The sequence below is a fragment of the Leptonychotes weddellii genome, chromosome 6 (genome assembly GCF_054177405.1).
Source record: "Leptonychotes weddellii isolate Sample4059 chromosome 6, ASM5417740v2, whole genome shotgun sequence".
NCBI classification, from domain to species: Eukaryota; Metazoa; Chordata; class Mammalia; order Carnivora; family Phocidae; genus Leptonychotes; species Leptonychotes weddellii.
In genome coordinates this window covers 98664322-98680402 of record NC_138374.1, presented here as the reverse complement: position 1 = coordinate 98680402, position 16081 = coordinate 98664322, and the positions used below count along the sequence as shown (strand labels likewise).

The 16081-nt window shown below is 44.2% G+C and overlaps 1 protein-coding gene across 8 annotated transcripts in view; it reads left to right on the top strand.

Annotated features, from left to right (window-relative positions):
- Positions 1-16081, top strand: part of RGL1 (ral guanine nucleotide dissociation stimulator like 1) — a 329410-nt gene that overhangs the window by 228911 nt on the left and 84418 nt on the right. For 4 of the 8 annotated variants that reach the window (XM_081824739.1, XM_081824738.1, XM_081824735.1 and 1 more), the window contains 4 exons: positions 1979-2165; positions 6252-6506; positions 10708-10822; positions 13613-16058. In XM_081824739.1, the coding sequence (XP_081680865.1) occupies positions 1979-2165; positions 6252-6506; positions 10708-10822; positions 13613-13800 (745 nt within the window). In that variant the 3' untranslated portion in view covers positions 13801-16058. Of the gene's footprint in view, positions 1-1978; positions 2166-6251; positions 6507-10707; positions 10823-11434; positions 16059-16081 lie in introns of those variants that run through there. The other 4 variants (XM_081824737.1, XM_081824734.1, XM_081824736.1 and 1 more) reach the window with 3 other exon arrangements.

The window sequence follows — 16081 nt, the reverse complement described above, 5'->3', positions numbered from 1 at the left end:
CACCTTGTTGCTTTTAAGAACTACTTTTGTCTTTGATATCCTGTTAGACAGTTGAAGCGAGGGTTGAGTCTGATTTATCCTATTCAAGACGTGGTTCCTGGGTCTGAGGATTCATGCAGTTCATTACTTCTGGAATCTTCTCAGCCACCATCTCCTTAGATAAGGTCACTCTTCCATTCTCTCAATTGTCTTCTCTTGGAACTCTTCTTACACGCATGTCAGCATTTCTTATTCTAATCTCCATGTCTTTTAACCTTTCTTATTTTCATGTCTTTATATTTTGATGCTGATTTCTGAAGATTTTCTTCAGATCTATCATCTTGTTCACAGTTTTTCTCTTCAACAGTTATTTAATCCTTCCACTGAGTTTTTCATTTAAATCACTACATTTTTCACTCTAGAAGTGAATTTTTTTTTTCAAACTGTCTTCCTGTTATTTTGTCAGGATATCTTGTTCTTAACTCCTGTTTTCAATTTCTTTTCTTATGTCTTTAATATCTTAAACATATTTATTTTATAGCCTGGCCCATGGTAGACCCTCAAATATTTGTCAAATTAATGACTAAATTATTAGTTTCTTTCTGACAAGTTTTGTAGGTCAGAAGTTCTGAAATTCTCAGGAGTCTAAACCTGCTATTTGTTATGCTTGTTTAACTCCCTTTGGGTGGGATATTTCCTTGTGTGTATTTTGTAATTTTATATTATGAGCTCATCTTTATCAGAAAATCTTCTACATCCTGGTTTGAAGGTAGATTCCTCCAGAAAATTTTTGTTGTTTTTTTTGTTTTTTTGTTTTTTTTTTTAATTCTAGTTTTCACAGGAGTACTACTGGTCTGAGAGTTCCTAGTTCCTAGGTCACACTGGTAGCGAATCTGCATGAGGTGCTGGGCAAGATCACACATGATTTCAGGGGAGGCGTTTTCCTTTCACCAAAGTTCAGGCCAAGGCAGATAAGCTTCCTTGTTGTCTTCCTGTGCCAGTAGGAAGATATTTTTCTAGCCCATCTTCTTATACAGGGATAGCCCTTTGAGGGTCTTGGCTCTGTATAAGGGGTTTCGGTTTCAGCATCCCACCATAAACAAAAGCCCTCATCTTTGGGCCTGTATCTGTGTTAAAACCCTTGTCCCTCGTTTACCAAGATCGGTATTTCCCGATCTGCATCCAGAGCAGCTGCAGAATTAGCTCATGTTGCTTCTGGTTTTCAGTTCCCTGTTCATTTATGGCCTGTAGGGATTTTCCTTACTGTCTTGCAAACTCAACTTTAAAAAGAGTTTTTAATGTTTCTTTTCTAGTTGTTTTATAGTGAAGCGGTTTAGCTTCCTGTAGTTCACCCGATGTTTGGAAACAGAAGTTGTCCTCTTTGGTTTCTTTTTTTTTTTTTAAGATTTTTTATTTATTTATTTGACAGAGAGAGACACAGCGAGAGAAGGAACACAAGCAGGGGGAGTGGGAGAGGAGAAGCAGGCTTCCCGCTGAGCGGGGAGCCCGATGCGGGGCTTGATCCCAGGACCCTGGGATCATGACCTGAGCCGAAGGCAGATGCTTAACCGACTGAGCCACCCAGGCACCCCTTCTCTTTGGTTTCTTGACCAAAGCGGAGCCAGCCTTCTTCCTTAGCCTCATTCGTAGTTCATTTTACAGTGGGAAGTGATAGGGGACACAGCAACAGTATTTTGATCCTGCCAAAGTGGTCTATAGCATGTTAAAAAATAAAGAACTGTTGATCTAGAAGGACCTCAGATTACTATGGCGTCTCACTCAGCTAAGCAGTCTGTGTGTTCTTTGAGGCTGGAAATTACCTATTTGGATAAGATGTTTACTATGATCTGTGAGACACTTTATAGGAAACATTGTCCAGTGATGACAGGGCATGCAAGATTGACAAAGCAGCTAAGGGGCTAATTAACACAAAACATTTGCTTAATCATGGATTCCAGATTTGTAAGAGCCCAAATGCCTGGCATTATGTTTCTTGCAGACTGTTTCTGGGGTCGGACATCATTACCAGTAGCACTCCCACCAAAGAGCAGCCCAAGTCCACTGCCAGTGGGAGCTCTGGCGAAAGCATGGACTCTGTCAGTGTGTCATCCTGCGAGTCAAACCACTCAGAGGCTGAGGAGGGCTCTATCACGCCCATGGACACACCTGATGAGCCTCAAAAAAAGGTATATGCTTATTCCCTTCCCATAATTCCCAATGTAGACACCTGACATAGTTTAGTGTTTGCCACACAAGAATGTCTGTTTTCAAGTTTATCACTCTACAGTGTTTTGAAAGTCATGTTTATAAGAGCTGTCAAAGCAGAATTCAGTCTGGGGACCCATTCCTTATAGAGACAGGTCTAAAAACAATGAGCATGTTGGTTTATTCATCTGGCCTTGAAAATATTGTTCTGGACCCACATCCAATGGTGACTGAAGGGTTGTGGCCTGTAACATGAGGTATGCTTTATTTAGGAGGCATTGGATTTTCTTAGAAGGAGTGAAAAGTCAAGAGGCAGAGATGTGTCAACCTCTTGGTGTCATACCTTGTCTTAGCCATGCTTTTACCGCAGTAATCTTACATAGCAAACCACTCCTAAACTCAGTGACTTAAAACAACAACCACTTATTCTCTCTCATGCATCTGTAGGTTGGTTGATGTGGGTTGGGCTTGGCCCTAGGCCATGGATTTGGTCCAAGTGTGCTCTCCCTGCCTCTCATTCTTGGAGTAATGAGGCTCCCCAGGCCATGCTGTTAGTATGCTAAGACAAATGAGCAGGAGAGCAAGCCCGACCCCACAAGTATGTATCAAGCCTCTACTTCAGTCATACCCACCAACATTCCATTGCCCAAAGCAAATCATGTGGCCAAATCTCATCTAAATAAATGAGGCAGGGAACTCCTTCCACTGGGAGGAACTGTGGAGTCACAGGGCAAAGGGCATGGATGCTGAGGAGAATCAAGAATTGGTAGCAATTATACAATCTGCCATGTCCCAGAAAAGAGAAAGTGATGAGAGGTGATAAAAGAATTCCCATTCCCATAGAGAGTTTCCATGTTCCATGGTTTCATAAAGAAATAACAAGGAAACAAGATTTGTCTTAATCTTCTGTACATCTTAATCATTTGTCTTAATCTTCTGTACATCGTAATACATCTGCTTCAATCTGTTGGTCAAGAAGCTTGGGTTAGAGATGTCAACTGTGACGTGACTAGAATTTGCACCATTTGGGGGAGATTTTTGGCCAGCCAGACTTGCTGTGTGAGTGACTGTTGGCCCTTTAGCTTATCTGTAGGCCAATGAGGTGGAGTGTTGGGAAGAATTCCTCCATTTTGTTTGTATCTGCCATTCTGTCAGGGGATCGGTGTACGGTTTCACATTGTGTTACAAACAACAACAGCAGTATGGAAACCTTCAAGTGACCTTGTCATAGTGTAGCCAACCCAGGATGGACCACATCTTACTCAGGAGTCACCAGGCTGAGATGTCTCAGGTGCTGCCCCTGCTGGATTTCTTACCTTTCTACTTGGAAATCCAGAGACACATCCTCCAAACATTGAAGGAAAAGCTCTGCAAACCCCTATGAGTCTGTTCTCTGTTTTCTCAGGCATATTTCCTAAATCAGCAATATAATCATTCTCTGTGACTTACATGCAGCATTGAATTTGTTTAAAATCTGGATGAAGTCTCATTATTCACCTGTTGACAGGTTCTTATGCTTTGTAGCCCCCTTTTCTAATGGTAGACATCATACACAAGTGACAATAGAGGTCTTGCACACATCTTTGGGGGATTCCTCCCTGTCCAGGGAGGGATGGACTCACCCTCACAGCTGTCGGTGCATTGGATGTGTGCACAGGTCCCGACCGAGCCTTTGAAAACTACCCAGAAGCCCAGTGTGTGTCATTTGCACACCCCTTGCTGGATCCTTTTTGTCTCCTCCCTTATCACATGGGTGCTTCAATTTCTTACACAAGTCATGAATTTTTATTCTTCTGATGAACCTTTCAGAGTCAGGAATTTCTCTAGGTTTAAAGCTGAATCATTGACTTGGATGCAAGTAGTTGCTGGGCTACAGTCTTCCTGAATGTCAACTGGAGAGGCTTTGGTTCCCCTTGCTCACTGCATAGCGGGACCTGGATGACCTCCCTAGTCTCTCCCTACCCTGGATCCTCCCGTGCCTTTCCCAGGGGTACTCCCTGAGGTTGCTCTTTTCAGTGAAGTAGACTTTGCATTCCTTTTTCTTCAACCCCCTGATCATGATTTCTAAACATTTATTTTCTTTCTGTTTTTAAAAGATTTTATTTATTTATTAGAGAGAGAGCACAAACAGGGGAGGGGCAGAGGGAGAGGGAGAAGCAGACTCCCCGCTGAGCAGGGAGCCTGATGTGGGACTCAATCCCAGGATCCCGGGATTGTGACCTGAGCCGAAGGCAGACGCTTAACGGACTAAGCCGTCCAGGCACCCTCTAAACATTTATTTTCACACTTGCTCCTCATAGTAAATTATCAGTAAGAACTGGGCTTCATCAGGTGGTCCATTTAAAGCTGCTATAACCCAGGCATCTACAACAGTTTATCTTAATCATAAAAGTCATTAAAATTAGGGAAAATCTAACAGAGGGAAAAGGATTTATATAGAGAAAAAGGAGGTGAAAGAATTGAACCAATAATTGGAAAATGGACCGTCTTCACTACTGTGTGGCGCACCTTCAAGCAAAGTGATGCTATTAAAACTGCACCATCAGCCCCCAAATTGAGCTACAAAGTTGATTCACTTGCAAAAATAGACCAAAAATGTTACTAAACCATACTGTGATAGAGCCACAGTTAGGGAGGTCAAATCAGCTTGCTGGTTCTAATTAAACTAATCATACAGTGGAATTTCCTGTATAGTTATGCCATAGGAAGAAGTCCATAGGAAATAAAATAGAGTAAACTCCATTTTACTTGGAAGCTAGAGAATCAGAATGCTAAATTTCTGTTCTGTTTCCATGGAAAGGCAGACAGGTATGAGAGACATTTGTAAGTTATTTATTTTTTAAATGACTTCCAAAATATTTGATAGGATTAATGTGGTATAATTTAGCTTCACACACTCTGAGAAATTATTTGTAATTTTCAACAGCAAGAATTGATATTTAAAATGATTCCATTTAATGACTTTTTTTTTTTTAACACAACCTGCTGAGTTTTGGGCCTCCTATTTCCTTGGTAATTAATTTTATATTGTTTATGGTAACTATGTAGTTAATCGGAAAACACATGAACTATAGCACCTCATTCCTTAATTGTCCTTGATATAGGACGTGAAAATGTATATAGTTGGTTCTAGAAGCAAATGTAGAAAGTGATGGAACCTGCTCAAAGGCTGTGTTCCCTTTGGGCAAGTCACTGTATTTCTCTGAGTCTTCTTTCCCTTTATCATGCTCTGTATTTTGTTCACAAGATAGTTGTGAGAGCAACATGAGATGAGAAATATGAAAGCTCATCACAAACATCGCAGTGCTAACTGACACCAAGGTAGTGATGTACTGTGTTCATTTACCACTTCCCATCAACTTTAGACTGAGCCTTGGCTGGGTGCCCGCCCTGTGAACCTGGCCGTGGGAGTCAGGGAACTCGGGAGCATGTCATGGTGGTGCTGCCAACGGTTTTTTCTTTGGCCTCGGGTTCCTCAGCTGTAGAGTGCCACTGGGGCTGGGTGATGCGCAGGAGCCTTTCTAGGACTAATCGTCCATGCAGAGCTGTATAATCTGTGGTCCTTATCTTAGAAGCTTCTAAAAGTACAGACATTTCTCTCCTGCTACATAATCTGATTGTGAAGTGGAGCCAGGATAGGAATGATCTTGGTTGGGCTTATTAAGCGGCGTTCCCACTCAGGGCAGTAGGACTGGATAAACTCTTGGTAAGTAAGGCTTTCCTCCAGCCCTGAAGCTTCTGACGTCTTCCTGGAGTCCATAATTGCCTCTAGTTTCTGGCATTTGCTGCCATCTGCTGGCCACTTCCTTAAAAGCAGCTAAATACGGGGGAATTGCGAGACCTGGATGCGAGGGACCAGGGCAAGTATGGAGTCGCTAATAAGCATCTGCCAAAAGGGTGCTTGCACCAGGGACAAGATCCGTGTGTGCTGTGGGCTCTTAGGGAGGAAGTAACGGATGTTTATTCACCTCAGTTAGCATCTACCTCTGCTTTGACAGTCGTGAGGTGCCCCATTGGCCAAGGTTCTAACACTAATGTTTTCTTCTGGGGTATGTTTACTCTTTCAGCTCTCTGAGTCTTCCTCATCATGTTCCTCCATCCATTCCATGGACACAGCTTCCTCAGGGATGTCGTCCTTAATGAACCCCCTCTCCTCCCCTCCATCCTGCAACAACAACCCTAAAATCCACAAGCGCTCTGTCTCTGTGACATCCATTACCTCGACAGTGCTGCCTCCCGTTTACAACCAACAGAATGAAGACACCTGCATAATCCGCATCAGTGTCGAGGACAACAATGGGAACATGTACAAGAGCATCATGGTAAGGCACTCAGACCCACACCCGAATGCTTACGCATTCGCCCAGACTGAATACACACGCAAATCTCCCTGGGTAGATGCCAGTAATGGATTTATATATATATATAAAAAAAAAAAATCTTCATACCAGCAGTGCCCATAAGATACAATTTTCACATCTTAAAATTTGCTAAGACTTACTCATCCCGGTCAGTGTTGCTTTTTTCAAAACGATCAATTCGAATGAGTGTAGAAATGTATTCCAGGGAAGATGCCACTCCTGCATCGGAAGTCTTCCTGGGGAATCTCATGTCTGTGTTTATCATGAATTCCCATGCGTTCTCAACAGTCAACTCTGTGCTCCCACATTTTTCTCCTTTCGTCACTTGGAATCAAACTTAGTAAGGTGAATGATGGAGCTGGAAGTGCGGTTTGAGTCCACAAGACTGACCTTTTTGCGCTTCTTGTAAAAACCGTGTTTGTGACACAATCTCAAAAATGTTTGGAATTAATGGCAAGCTTTTTGGAGTGCATTCAGAGCCTCTCCTGGTAATAACCTTGGGAGCGTCGTCACAGGAAGAGACTCCTTCGTTTATAGGACATGTCACGTATTAAAGAGCAGGTTCTCGTTGGCAGCGAATCCCACAGCTAATTCTCTATCTTCCCTCATTTTCATCACTCGCCTTCTTGGGGGATGCACTGAGAGCTTACAAGCTCAGCTCTGAATATGACATAAGTAATATGGAGGCACTCACTGTCTTCTCACATTCCAAAGGAAAGCTTTCCTATGTAATTCATCAAATCAACAGAATATTTCTTGCACATTAGTTGTGTGCTAGTCACTGGGCCAGGCTTTGTGGATGGGGAGATGAGTGGGGCATTTCTGTCTTTGAGGAACTTATAATCAAAAGGGAGATCATAAAGCATTATTGAAAATGTACTGAATTCTCTAGTAGAAGTGAGACCAGATTGTAAAGGGCCTGCAGCCCTCATGAAGGAGTGTATGTCCTACAGGCAGTAGCATCTCGTTGAAGGCTTTTAAGTTGTCATCAGATTTGTTCACTGGAAAAAGTAGCTGACATTGTGGAGATGGTGCTGGGGTGTGGGGGTAGATTGAAAGCGAAGAAGCGAGATAAGAAGCTGTTATCATAGTCCTTGTGGAGGATGATAAGGGCTTGAATGACGGTCATGTGGCTGGAGACAAGATGGATTTTTGAAAGATTTTTATGAGGCGTAATTGTTTAGTCATCAACTTCATGTTACTGTGGTGGGGGATGAGGAAGAGGGAAAACTGAAGGCTGTCCAGGGAGCTTGGTGGTTGGTGGTCCTATTAAGTGAGGTATGAACTGCCTGAAAAGGGGGGTTTGAGGGTGCTAAAATTGGAGGGACCAGTGGGACATCCAGCTGGCATTGTCTAATAGATGGGCAGAAGCCCTGTTGGTGCCAGGCTGGTTCTGGGGTCAAATACTGGGAGGGAGTCATCGGCCCATTGGGTGGACAGGGCCACACAGGGAGTGAGAGAGAGGTGGGAGAACCACCGGGAACCGATGTCACTGATGTTAGTATTGTGTCCTCCATGGGCTTCCTCACATGGCTTCTCTTACATGTGCTGGCCAGAGAAGCAAGACCCACCTTGTAACTCTTCGGTGTCTCTGAAGTGAAAGTGAAGAGCTGACATGTGCAACTATGGGGATGGGTCTCTAAAACACCATGTTGAGCTAAAGAACCCAGACAAAGGATTACATGCCGCAGCAGTCTTCCCTTTCAAAAACAGGCCAAGCTAACCTGTGGGATTAGAAGCAAAGCTCAGGGAAGAGGCACAGGGAATTCCTTGCCTTCTGTATTTAAGGTCCATGAAGGTGACACCCCAGCGTCACTCGATACTGCGCCCTCCGTACACTAGCCACCGGGCACGTGTGGCAGTTGAGCATTTAAAATGGGAATAGTCCAAATTGAGATGTGCCCTGAGTGTAAAATATACTTAGTACAAAAGAAAGAAAGAATTTCTCATTGGCAATTTTTGTCTGGATTATATGCTGAAATAATAGTTTGGATGTATCGGATTAAATAAAATATATTATTAAAATTGATTTCCCTTCGGGCGCCTGGGTGGCTCAGTTGGTTAAGCGACTGCCTTCGGCTCAGGTCATGATCCTGGAGTCCCGGGATCGAGTCCCGCATCGGGCTCCCTGCTCAGCTGGGGGTCTGCTTCTCCCTCTGACCCTCCTCCCTCTCATGCTCTCTGTCTCTCATTCTCTCTCTCTCAAATAAATAAATAAAATCTTAAAAAAAAATAAAAAATAAAAATAAAATTGATTTCCCTTCTAAAAATACTTTTTTAATATGGCTACTAGACACTTACAATTAGAAACGAGGCTTTCATTATGTCTATCTACTGGACGGTGCTGGTTCCGTATGTGAGCTGTTGATACTAATTGTGATCCTCCACCGCACTCGGTACCTTTGATGGGACAGAGGAATAAACACCCCAGGAAAGCCCTTGGCCATATCCCACCTCGATTGGACACACCTGGGGAAGCTTAAGGTCAAGAAAATAAGGGTAGCCTGGCTTTCCCCTTAGGTAGGTTTAAAGTTGACAACTTAGCCTAACATGAGTCACCTTAGCCCGAAAGAGATCCCTGGAGTGGGATCCTTTCTCTTTAGCTTCATGCTTCCCGTCCGCTTTGATCCGGCTGTGGGAGTATTTTCTTTAGACTCTCAAAACACATATTTCCTCTTTCCAAATTTTGTGTGCATCTGTTTCTCCCTTGGAAATGAATACGCCGGATGTTTAGGTAATAGACAAATGAACAAGGTCTTGGTTGCTTACAAGGACCCCATTGTAATGCATGTTGTTTACTGCATCACAAACCCCAAATCATGACCTGAGCTGAAGGCAGACGCTTACCTGCCAAAGGGAGACATCTAGGCCCTGTCACCTTCGGGCCCTCAAGGACAGTTTCTTGGAGGATGTTCTTCCTCTCCTCTTCCTTTTCCTCCTTTCTCTGTCCTCTTACCCCCTGATGAGAACAGTAATCTGTGTTTTCTTTTGCATTCTTTCTAATGTAAAGAAATCACTCAAGAGATGGTATAAAAGTCAGCCTTCTTTTCCCCTTGCCCTGAGCATCCTCCAGATAGTTGGCTGATGTGCAGGGATCAAGAGGAAAAAGTCAGAACTGGAGGTGAGGAGGACCTTTACTTGCACTAACAAAATGTTAGATTTATTATTTTTAAACATTTAGAAGCTGATTTTTATTGAAGCCTAATTTACATAGATTACATACACAGATCTTAAGTGTTTAGTTCTATTATATCTGTGTAACTCCCACCCCAAATCTAGATAAAGAACATTTTCCATCTCCCCTCAAAATTCCCTGTGCCCCTTCCAATCAATTCCCCCCTTAACCTTAATGAAGGGTAAGGTTTGTTGTTAGTTTTCTAACACTACAGATGAGCGTGACCTGTTTTTCAAAGAATAGACTCCTGCAGCATGTAATCTTTTGGGTCTTTTTTTTTTTTTTTTTTGCTCAACATGATGCTTTTGAGATCCATCCACATTGTTGCGTATGTCAGTTCTTAGTTTATATCGGCTAAGTTGTGTTCTATCAGGAATGTATTATAGTCTCTTTGTCCATTCCCCTGTTCTCTCCTGTTGAGGGAGATTCGGGTTGATTCCAGTTTGGGGCTTTTACGAACGAATCTGCTGTGAACATTTCTGTAGTAGAAGTCCTTTTGTGGACGCGGGTTTTCATTTCTCTTGGTAAATACCTATGAGCGAGATTGCTGGGTCATGGAGTCCCTTGTGCTTTTTGAAATGGTCATTGTGCAGAACTGTGACCATTTCTAACCCACAGGTTGTGACCAGTGCTCAACAGGTAAGGCTAATTTTGGCCCAGGACCAAAATCCTATGCATTTCCTCACCATACCCTCCTCTTTTTCCCCACACTGGAACCTCAACCCATGTGGAGGAGATAGGCAAGGCACATGTTCTATTTCACTAAGAGAAGACACTTGATCTGAGAGAGTAGGTAGCCCATCATCATTTGGCTACTAAGGGTGGAACCAGAACTAGAACCCAGGAGTTCTGGCTCCTGGTCCTGTTCTCATTCCACTGGGCCATTACTCCCAAAAAGGCACAAGGCAGCAAAAAGAGGAGGGTCGAGAGAACTCTTTCAGGAAACATGAGGTGAAATACTTAGAGACCCATCCGTTATCTTTGCAGTTGACGAGCCAGGACAAAACCCCTGCCGTGATCCAGAGGGCAATGCTGAAGCACAATCTGGACGCAGACCCAGCCGAGGAGTACGAGCTGGTGCAGGTCATCTCGGAGGGCAAAGGTGGGTACGTGCTGCTTCTCATGGCAGGTTACCCTGGTTTTAGAAGTTAGAAAATGAATGCAATGTTTTTGTGGGGTTTTTAAAGATTTTATTTATTTGAGAGAGAGAGAGCACAAGGGAGGGGCAGAGGGAGAGGGAGAAGCAGGCTTCCCACGGAGCCGGGAGCCCGATGCGGGGCTCGATCCCAGGACCCTGGGACCATGACCTGAGCCGAAGGCAGACGCTTAACTGACTGAGCCACCCAGGCACCCCTTTTTGTGTTTTTTGGGTTTTTTTATGGAACCAAGTAGGAGTTTTTAACTGTGCAAGAGTGGTGTTGTGTGGGGGACGCATGCCATCACCTCACTCGTAGAGTGAAGCATCTCAAGCTACCCCCGCCACAACCCTGTTTTTTCTACAGTTTTGCTGAGCACCCTCCTGCCCATTCTCTGTAAACTGTGTATCAAGCATTCTTCTAGGAAGAGGTCTCGCCCTGTGTCAGAAGGTGGGGGGGAGGTGGTTCTGTTGGGTCTTTGCAGATGGCCACGCACCTCCTTTACCCAATAATGTATGTCTAAGTTGTATGTGCATCTGAAACATAGCGGTCCTTGTAATAATTTCTCATTTTTTCAGTGAATCATGTGCGAGAGGCTTCTAGGCTCATCTTTCAGTTTATCTTTATTCATGATTGATCTTCAAGTAGCAAAAGCTTCTCCAGAATCTGAAGACTCTTTTTTTTAAAAAAGATTTTATTTATTTATTTATTTGAGTGAGAGAGAGGCAGAGGGAGAGGGAGAAGCAGGCTTCCCGCTGATCAGGGAGCCTGATGCGGGGCTCGATCCCAGGACCCTGAGATCATGACCTGAGCTGAAGGCAGACGCTTACCTGACTGAGCCACCCAGGTGCTCCTAGAATCTGAAGACTCTTTACCTCACAATTACTGAGGCAAAGAACTGGTGATCGTACTTCAGGATGCCTAGGAACCCACTCTTCGCAGAAATTCCTTTTATGAAAACGCTGGGAAAATACTCACCCGAAATGTATCTATATTTTGCTGGTTTGAATTGGGATTGTATTTGTTGAGAGGAGGAGACAGGCTGGTAGGTGACTTCTCTGGACCCTGTCACATCACAGAAACTCAGTCACACTAAGTCTCTTTCCAAGTGCAGTTGTTGACCGAGGCCAACCCTATCTGCCGACAGACCCAACACTAACCGATTCAAGCATCTTAATAGGGCTATTCACTAAGAAGCAGCTGCCCTATCACGAAAAGAAGGATTATATAAGTTGGGGATATGAGAAGGGAGCAGTTATTCACATTCCATTTGGCCAACAGATCACCCAGGACTATAACTTGGGCCCAGAGAAGAGTGGCTGTATCTTTTCCTAGAGATGAAAAGCTGTAGCCCCTGAGGAAATTATTTTTCAATTACCTCTTGGGAGTTTGCTCATTCGTTCAGCTGAGCCCTCAGTTGAGGGGCAAACCCCTGTCAGTTATATCTTTTATTGTTGTTACAGTTAAAATTCTAGGCCTAAAGCGTGGTCTCTTGATTTTGACCATGTTGCCCACAAAACAACGCTAAGGTGAGGCCGGTGATTCTGAAGAACCAGGAGCCCCGAGGTGTAGTCTGGGCCCAGCTTTCTTCACCACTTGGGTGGTCTTAGGTGGGCTGCTTGACCTCCTTGGGCCTCAGTGAAAAGGAGGCAGTACCCTACTAGAGCTTCACACATCACAGGGTGGTTGTGAGGATAACAAGAAATAAGGTGCCCACAAGTACTTTGAAGGTATGCTAAGTGACATATAGCTGTGAGGTGAATTATTACTTACCCAGGGATATGTGGGCAGGAGATTGGGGACACTTTAAGGGAGTTATTCTTTGTGGAGCATTTGTGCAAAATGTACTAGAGTCACTGAGAACCTGATTGCATCAGTCCTGCTATAGAATGCCCGTGTTTGAAGTTAACATCAGCCTCACTGAACCCGCAAGCAGATGCCTCTGCTGATGGCCCCCCCCCGCTCCACTGTCACCGATGTAGACTTGCCCATCTCACCTCTTTTATCCCCCATTTGGTTTCCTTAGATACCCATTACCCCTGAGTGCTAAATAGTATATACCTTCTTTTAAAATGTAAAAATGAATTAAAATAACTCTGCCTGATGATTTCATCCTATACTTGGCATTGTCCTTGTTCAGAAATCGTGGCTATCTGGTTGGGAATCACTGAAGTAGATACACTTTAAATGTTAACAGATATACACATTCTTATTTGGATGGTGTTCAGTATTAAACTGGTTTGATTTGGGATTACTTCAACAAATATTTCAATATTCCAAGTAGAAAGTTCTGGAAAGACTGTAGATTTTTCTTCTCTCCCCCATGTCATTGGAGTCTCTCAGTATCTGAGAAAGTCTGCATGCTGGAGTAGCAAGTGGACCGTGGGAAGAAGGACACTGGGTTGGAGTCCTGGTTCCGCCGTTGCCTGGCTGCGATGCTGGGAGTGTCCTTCCACGTCGCTTGGCCTTTGTTTTCCACTGCACTTTCTTCTAGCTAGAATAGTCTGCAGTTGAACATTTAGTTCATGGGTCAAATTTCTAAGGTCGTATTTGCACTTCATTTTTAAAAATTGGGGTTGAGGAGTCGAGCGAGCCAACTTTGGGGGGGGTGGTAGTCATTGCCTGGTTCCGTTCATATCCCGGGGACACGGGGCCAGAGGCCCTGCCTTGTGGCTGGACAAAATCTCCACCTGCCATGGTCAGTGCTGGGCTGACCTACACCAGCTGACTGCCTTCCCTCTCCTGATCTCTTTCAGAACTCGTGATCCCGGACTCGGCCAACGTCTTCTATGCCATGAACAGCCAAGTGAACTTTGACTTCATTTTGCGCAAAAAGAACTCCATGGAAGAACAAGTGAAATTGCGTAGCCGGACCAGCTTGACACTGCCCAGGACAGCTAAACGGGGCTGCTGGAACAGCAGGCACAGCAAAATCACCCTCTGAACGGAGGGACCGGTGGCCCCTCGCTGGCCAAACGCAGAGTGGGGCTGAGAGCAGGCCGTGGTGATTGCAACGACCATCCAGTGTTAGAGGATCGTTGGCGAAGTCAGCAGATACTTATTGAGTACCTCTGGTGTGCAAGACACCAAGATGGGCATTGTGGGGAAATCGGGGATGAGTTTGACAAGGAAATGGATGAATGTTTCACCGATTCTCTTTGACCTATTTGAGACTGAAATGCAAAATTATCCACTTTTATAAATATATATATATGTATACACATATTAGGGATGTATGTGTATATATATATAAATATATGAGGGACTTATGGGATATTCTGGACTATGGAAAAAGGAATTTGCACAATGGCCTGGGATGTTGAGGTCACTTTTTACAGGGAAATAGAAAGAACTGAAAACTGAGTCTCCTACCTTCCAAGTAAATGGAATCAGTCCTAGGAATACAGTGTCCTTTGTGCCAGTATTATACGAAGTCCAACCACGTTTATAAAGGGAAAGAATTCCCTTCTCCATCAAGTGCCACCAGAACACCTGCGCTGCAGAGGCCGGAATGGCCACGGCTGAATGAAAGGCCGCTTCCGAAAGGGTTTGGATGAGCCAGTGGGCTTTCGACCTCTGCCTGCATCTGCCACTCTCTGCAACCCCAGGGAGGGAGGGCAACGAGGAGCTTCGGAGGCCCGTCTGACCCGCCGGTCCAGCCATCGCGACACCTCTGGAGTCAACACAAGCCCATTTTGATTTCTGGCACTGTGTTTCTGTTCCCCCGGTCCCCCCAGCGAACAGACCACAGTCATTGCTGCACAAGTAGCCATGCTCTTTGGTAGCTTCTCAGCCGGAAAAGAAAGCACGAAAGAATGGTGACTCGCTCGGACTCTTACCTGTCTCGGAATGCCTCTACTTCGTGGCCATTTCTGATCGCCGCCTTTTGCGTGTAAAACTGTATGTCTGGAGTCTGTCGCCATCTGGATCCTAGTACCTCTCTTACGTGCAATTTGTTCCTCAGGTGTAGAAATTCCTACTGCAATGGACTCTGGTGGATCATTTTGAGCCTGTGAGAGCTTTCTGAATGGCGAGCGCTCTTTCAGTAGCCCCTTGGAAGATGTTCCCTGCTCATAGCAGCGGCCTGTTTTACTTACTAACTTCTACAGCATTACCGTGCCTAGTCACGGGGAAAGAAATGGGGCTACGTAGACCATCTAAATCCTTTCTAACGAGGTACATTTCTTCCAGAGGGAATCAATAACATTTTCTTTTCAGGTCCCCACACTTGCTGTCACAGTGTTACTGTTAAATGACATTTTTGTCTCTAGGAACACCATCACCCTCTCCCTTCCAAATCTGAGCTGTGCTGCGGTTTGAACTAAAAAGCCATAATGTGGGATATCGACATGTGTAAGAAGCACTTTCAGAATGTCCTTTTTAAGAAAAAAAAAATTCTCAAAATACCAGTTTTTATTCCAAAAATAAAAAGAACCAACCCAGATACGAAGTATAGATTGTAACATGAAGCTTTTTTTCTTCCTTTTTCCTAATCCTGTTAAGACAGCTCCCTAAGGTTACGTGAGATTTATGTCATGTAAATAGCCATATGAAATCTGCAAGAAACACCAGGGAAAGTTTGGAGATGCGTGGCAGTGGACCAAAGAATGAGCCAGGAAGGCCTCGCATTTCCTTTAGGTCTTTCTAGGAGATCAGACGGTGCATTAGAAGACCGACTGGGTTTCAGCTGGTCGAAAAGCACTTTCTTCAGTTTGCAAGGCTCGTCCGATTTGTACTTCTGTGCTTGGAGGAGAGATGGCCAGGGTGCTAGACATCATGGAGATTGAAGTAAATGTATCCTCAGCCTGAATTACTTGGTTTGCGGGTCGCAAAATATAGGACCCTTGGCCTGGTTTAGGGTGTGGCTGCAAAGACCTAGGAGTCGCGCCTGTGTGCTCGCCCTGTGTATTGTACTGTATATGTAGAGTCTAGATTTATATACTGCAATGTAAAAAAAAATATATATATATATATTTTCCTTTTTTAAAGACAGTGGAAATTCCACGTAGATAAAACATAGCCTCATTTATTTAATGCCACTTTCAATGTCTTAAATTTGTTTCCTGGTGGACAGCTGGGTAATGCTTTTAGCTGCTCGCATGCTTGTCTTTCTGCATCTCCATCGTCTGTTTACCTTTTGGTTAAACTAATAAACTGGTTTGGGACTTGGTTGGCATGTGCTGCCAGACCCAAGGGATTGTATCTGGAGTATTCATCAGGTGCGT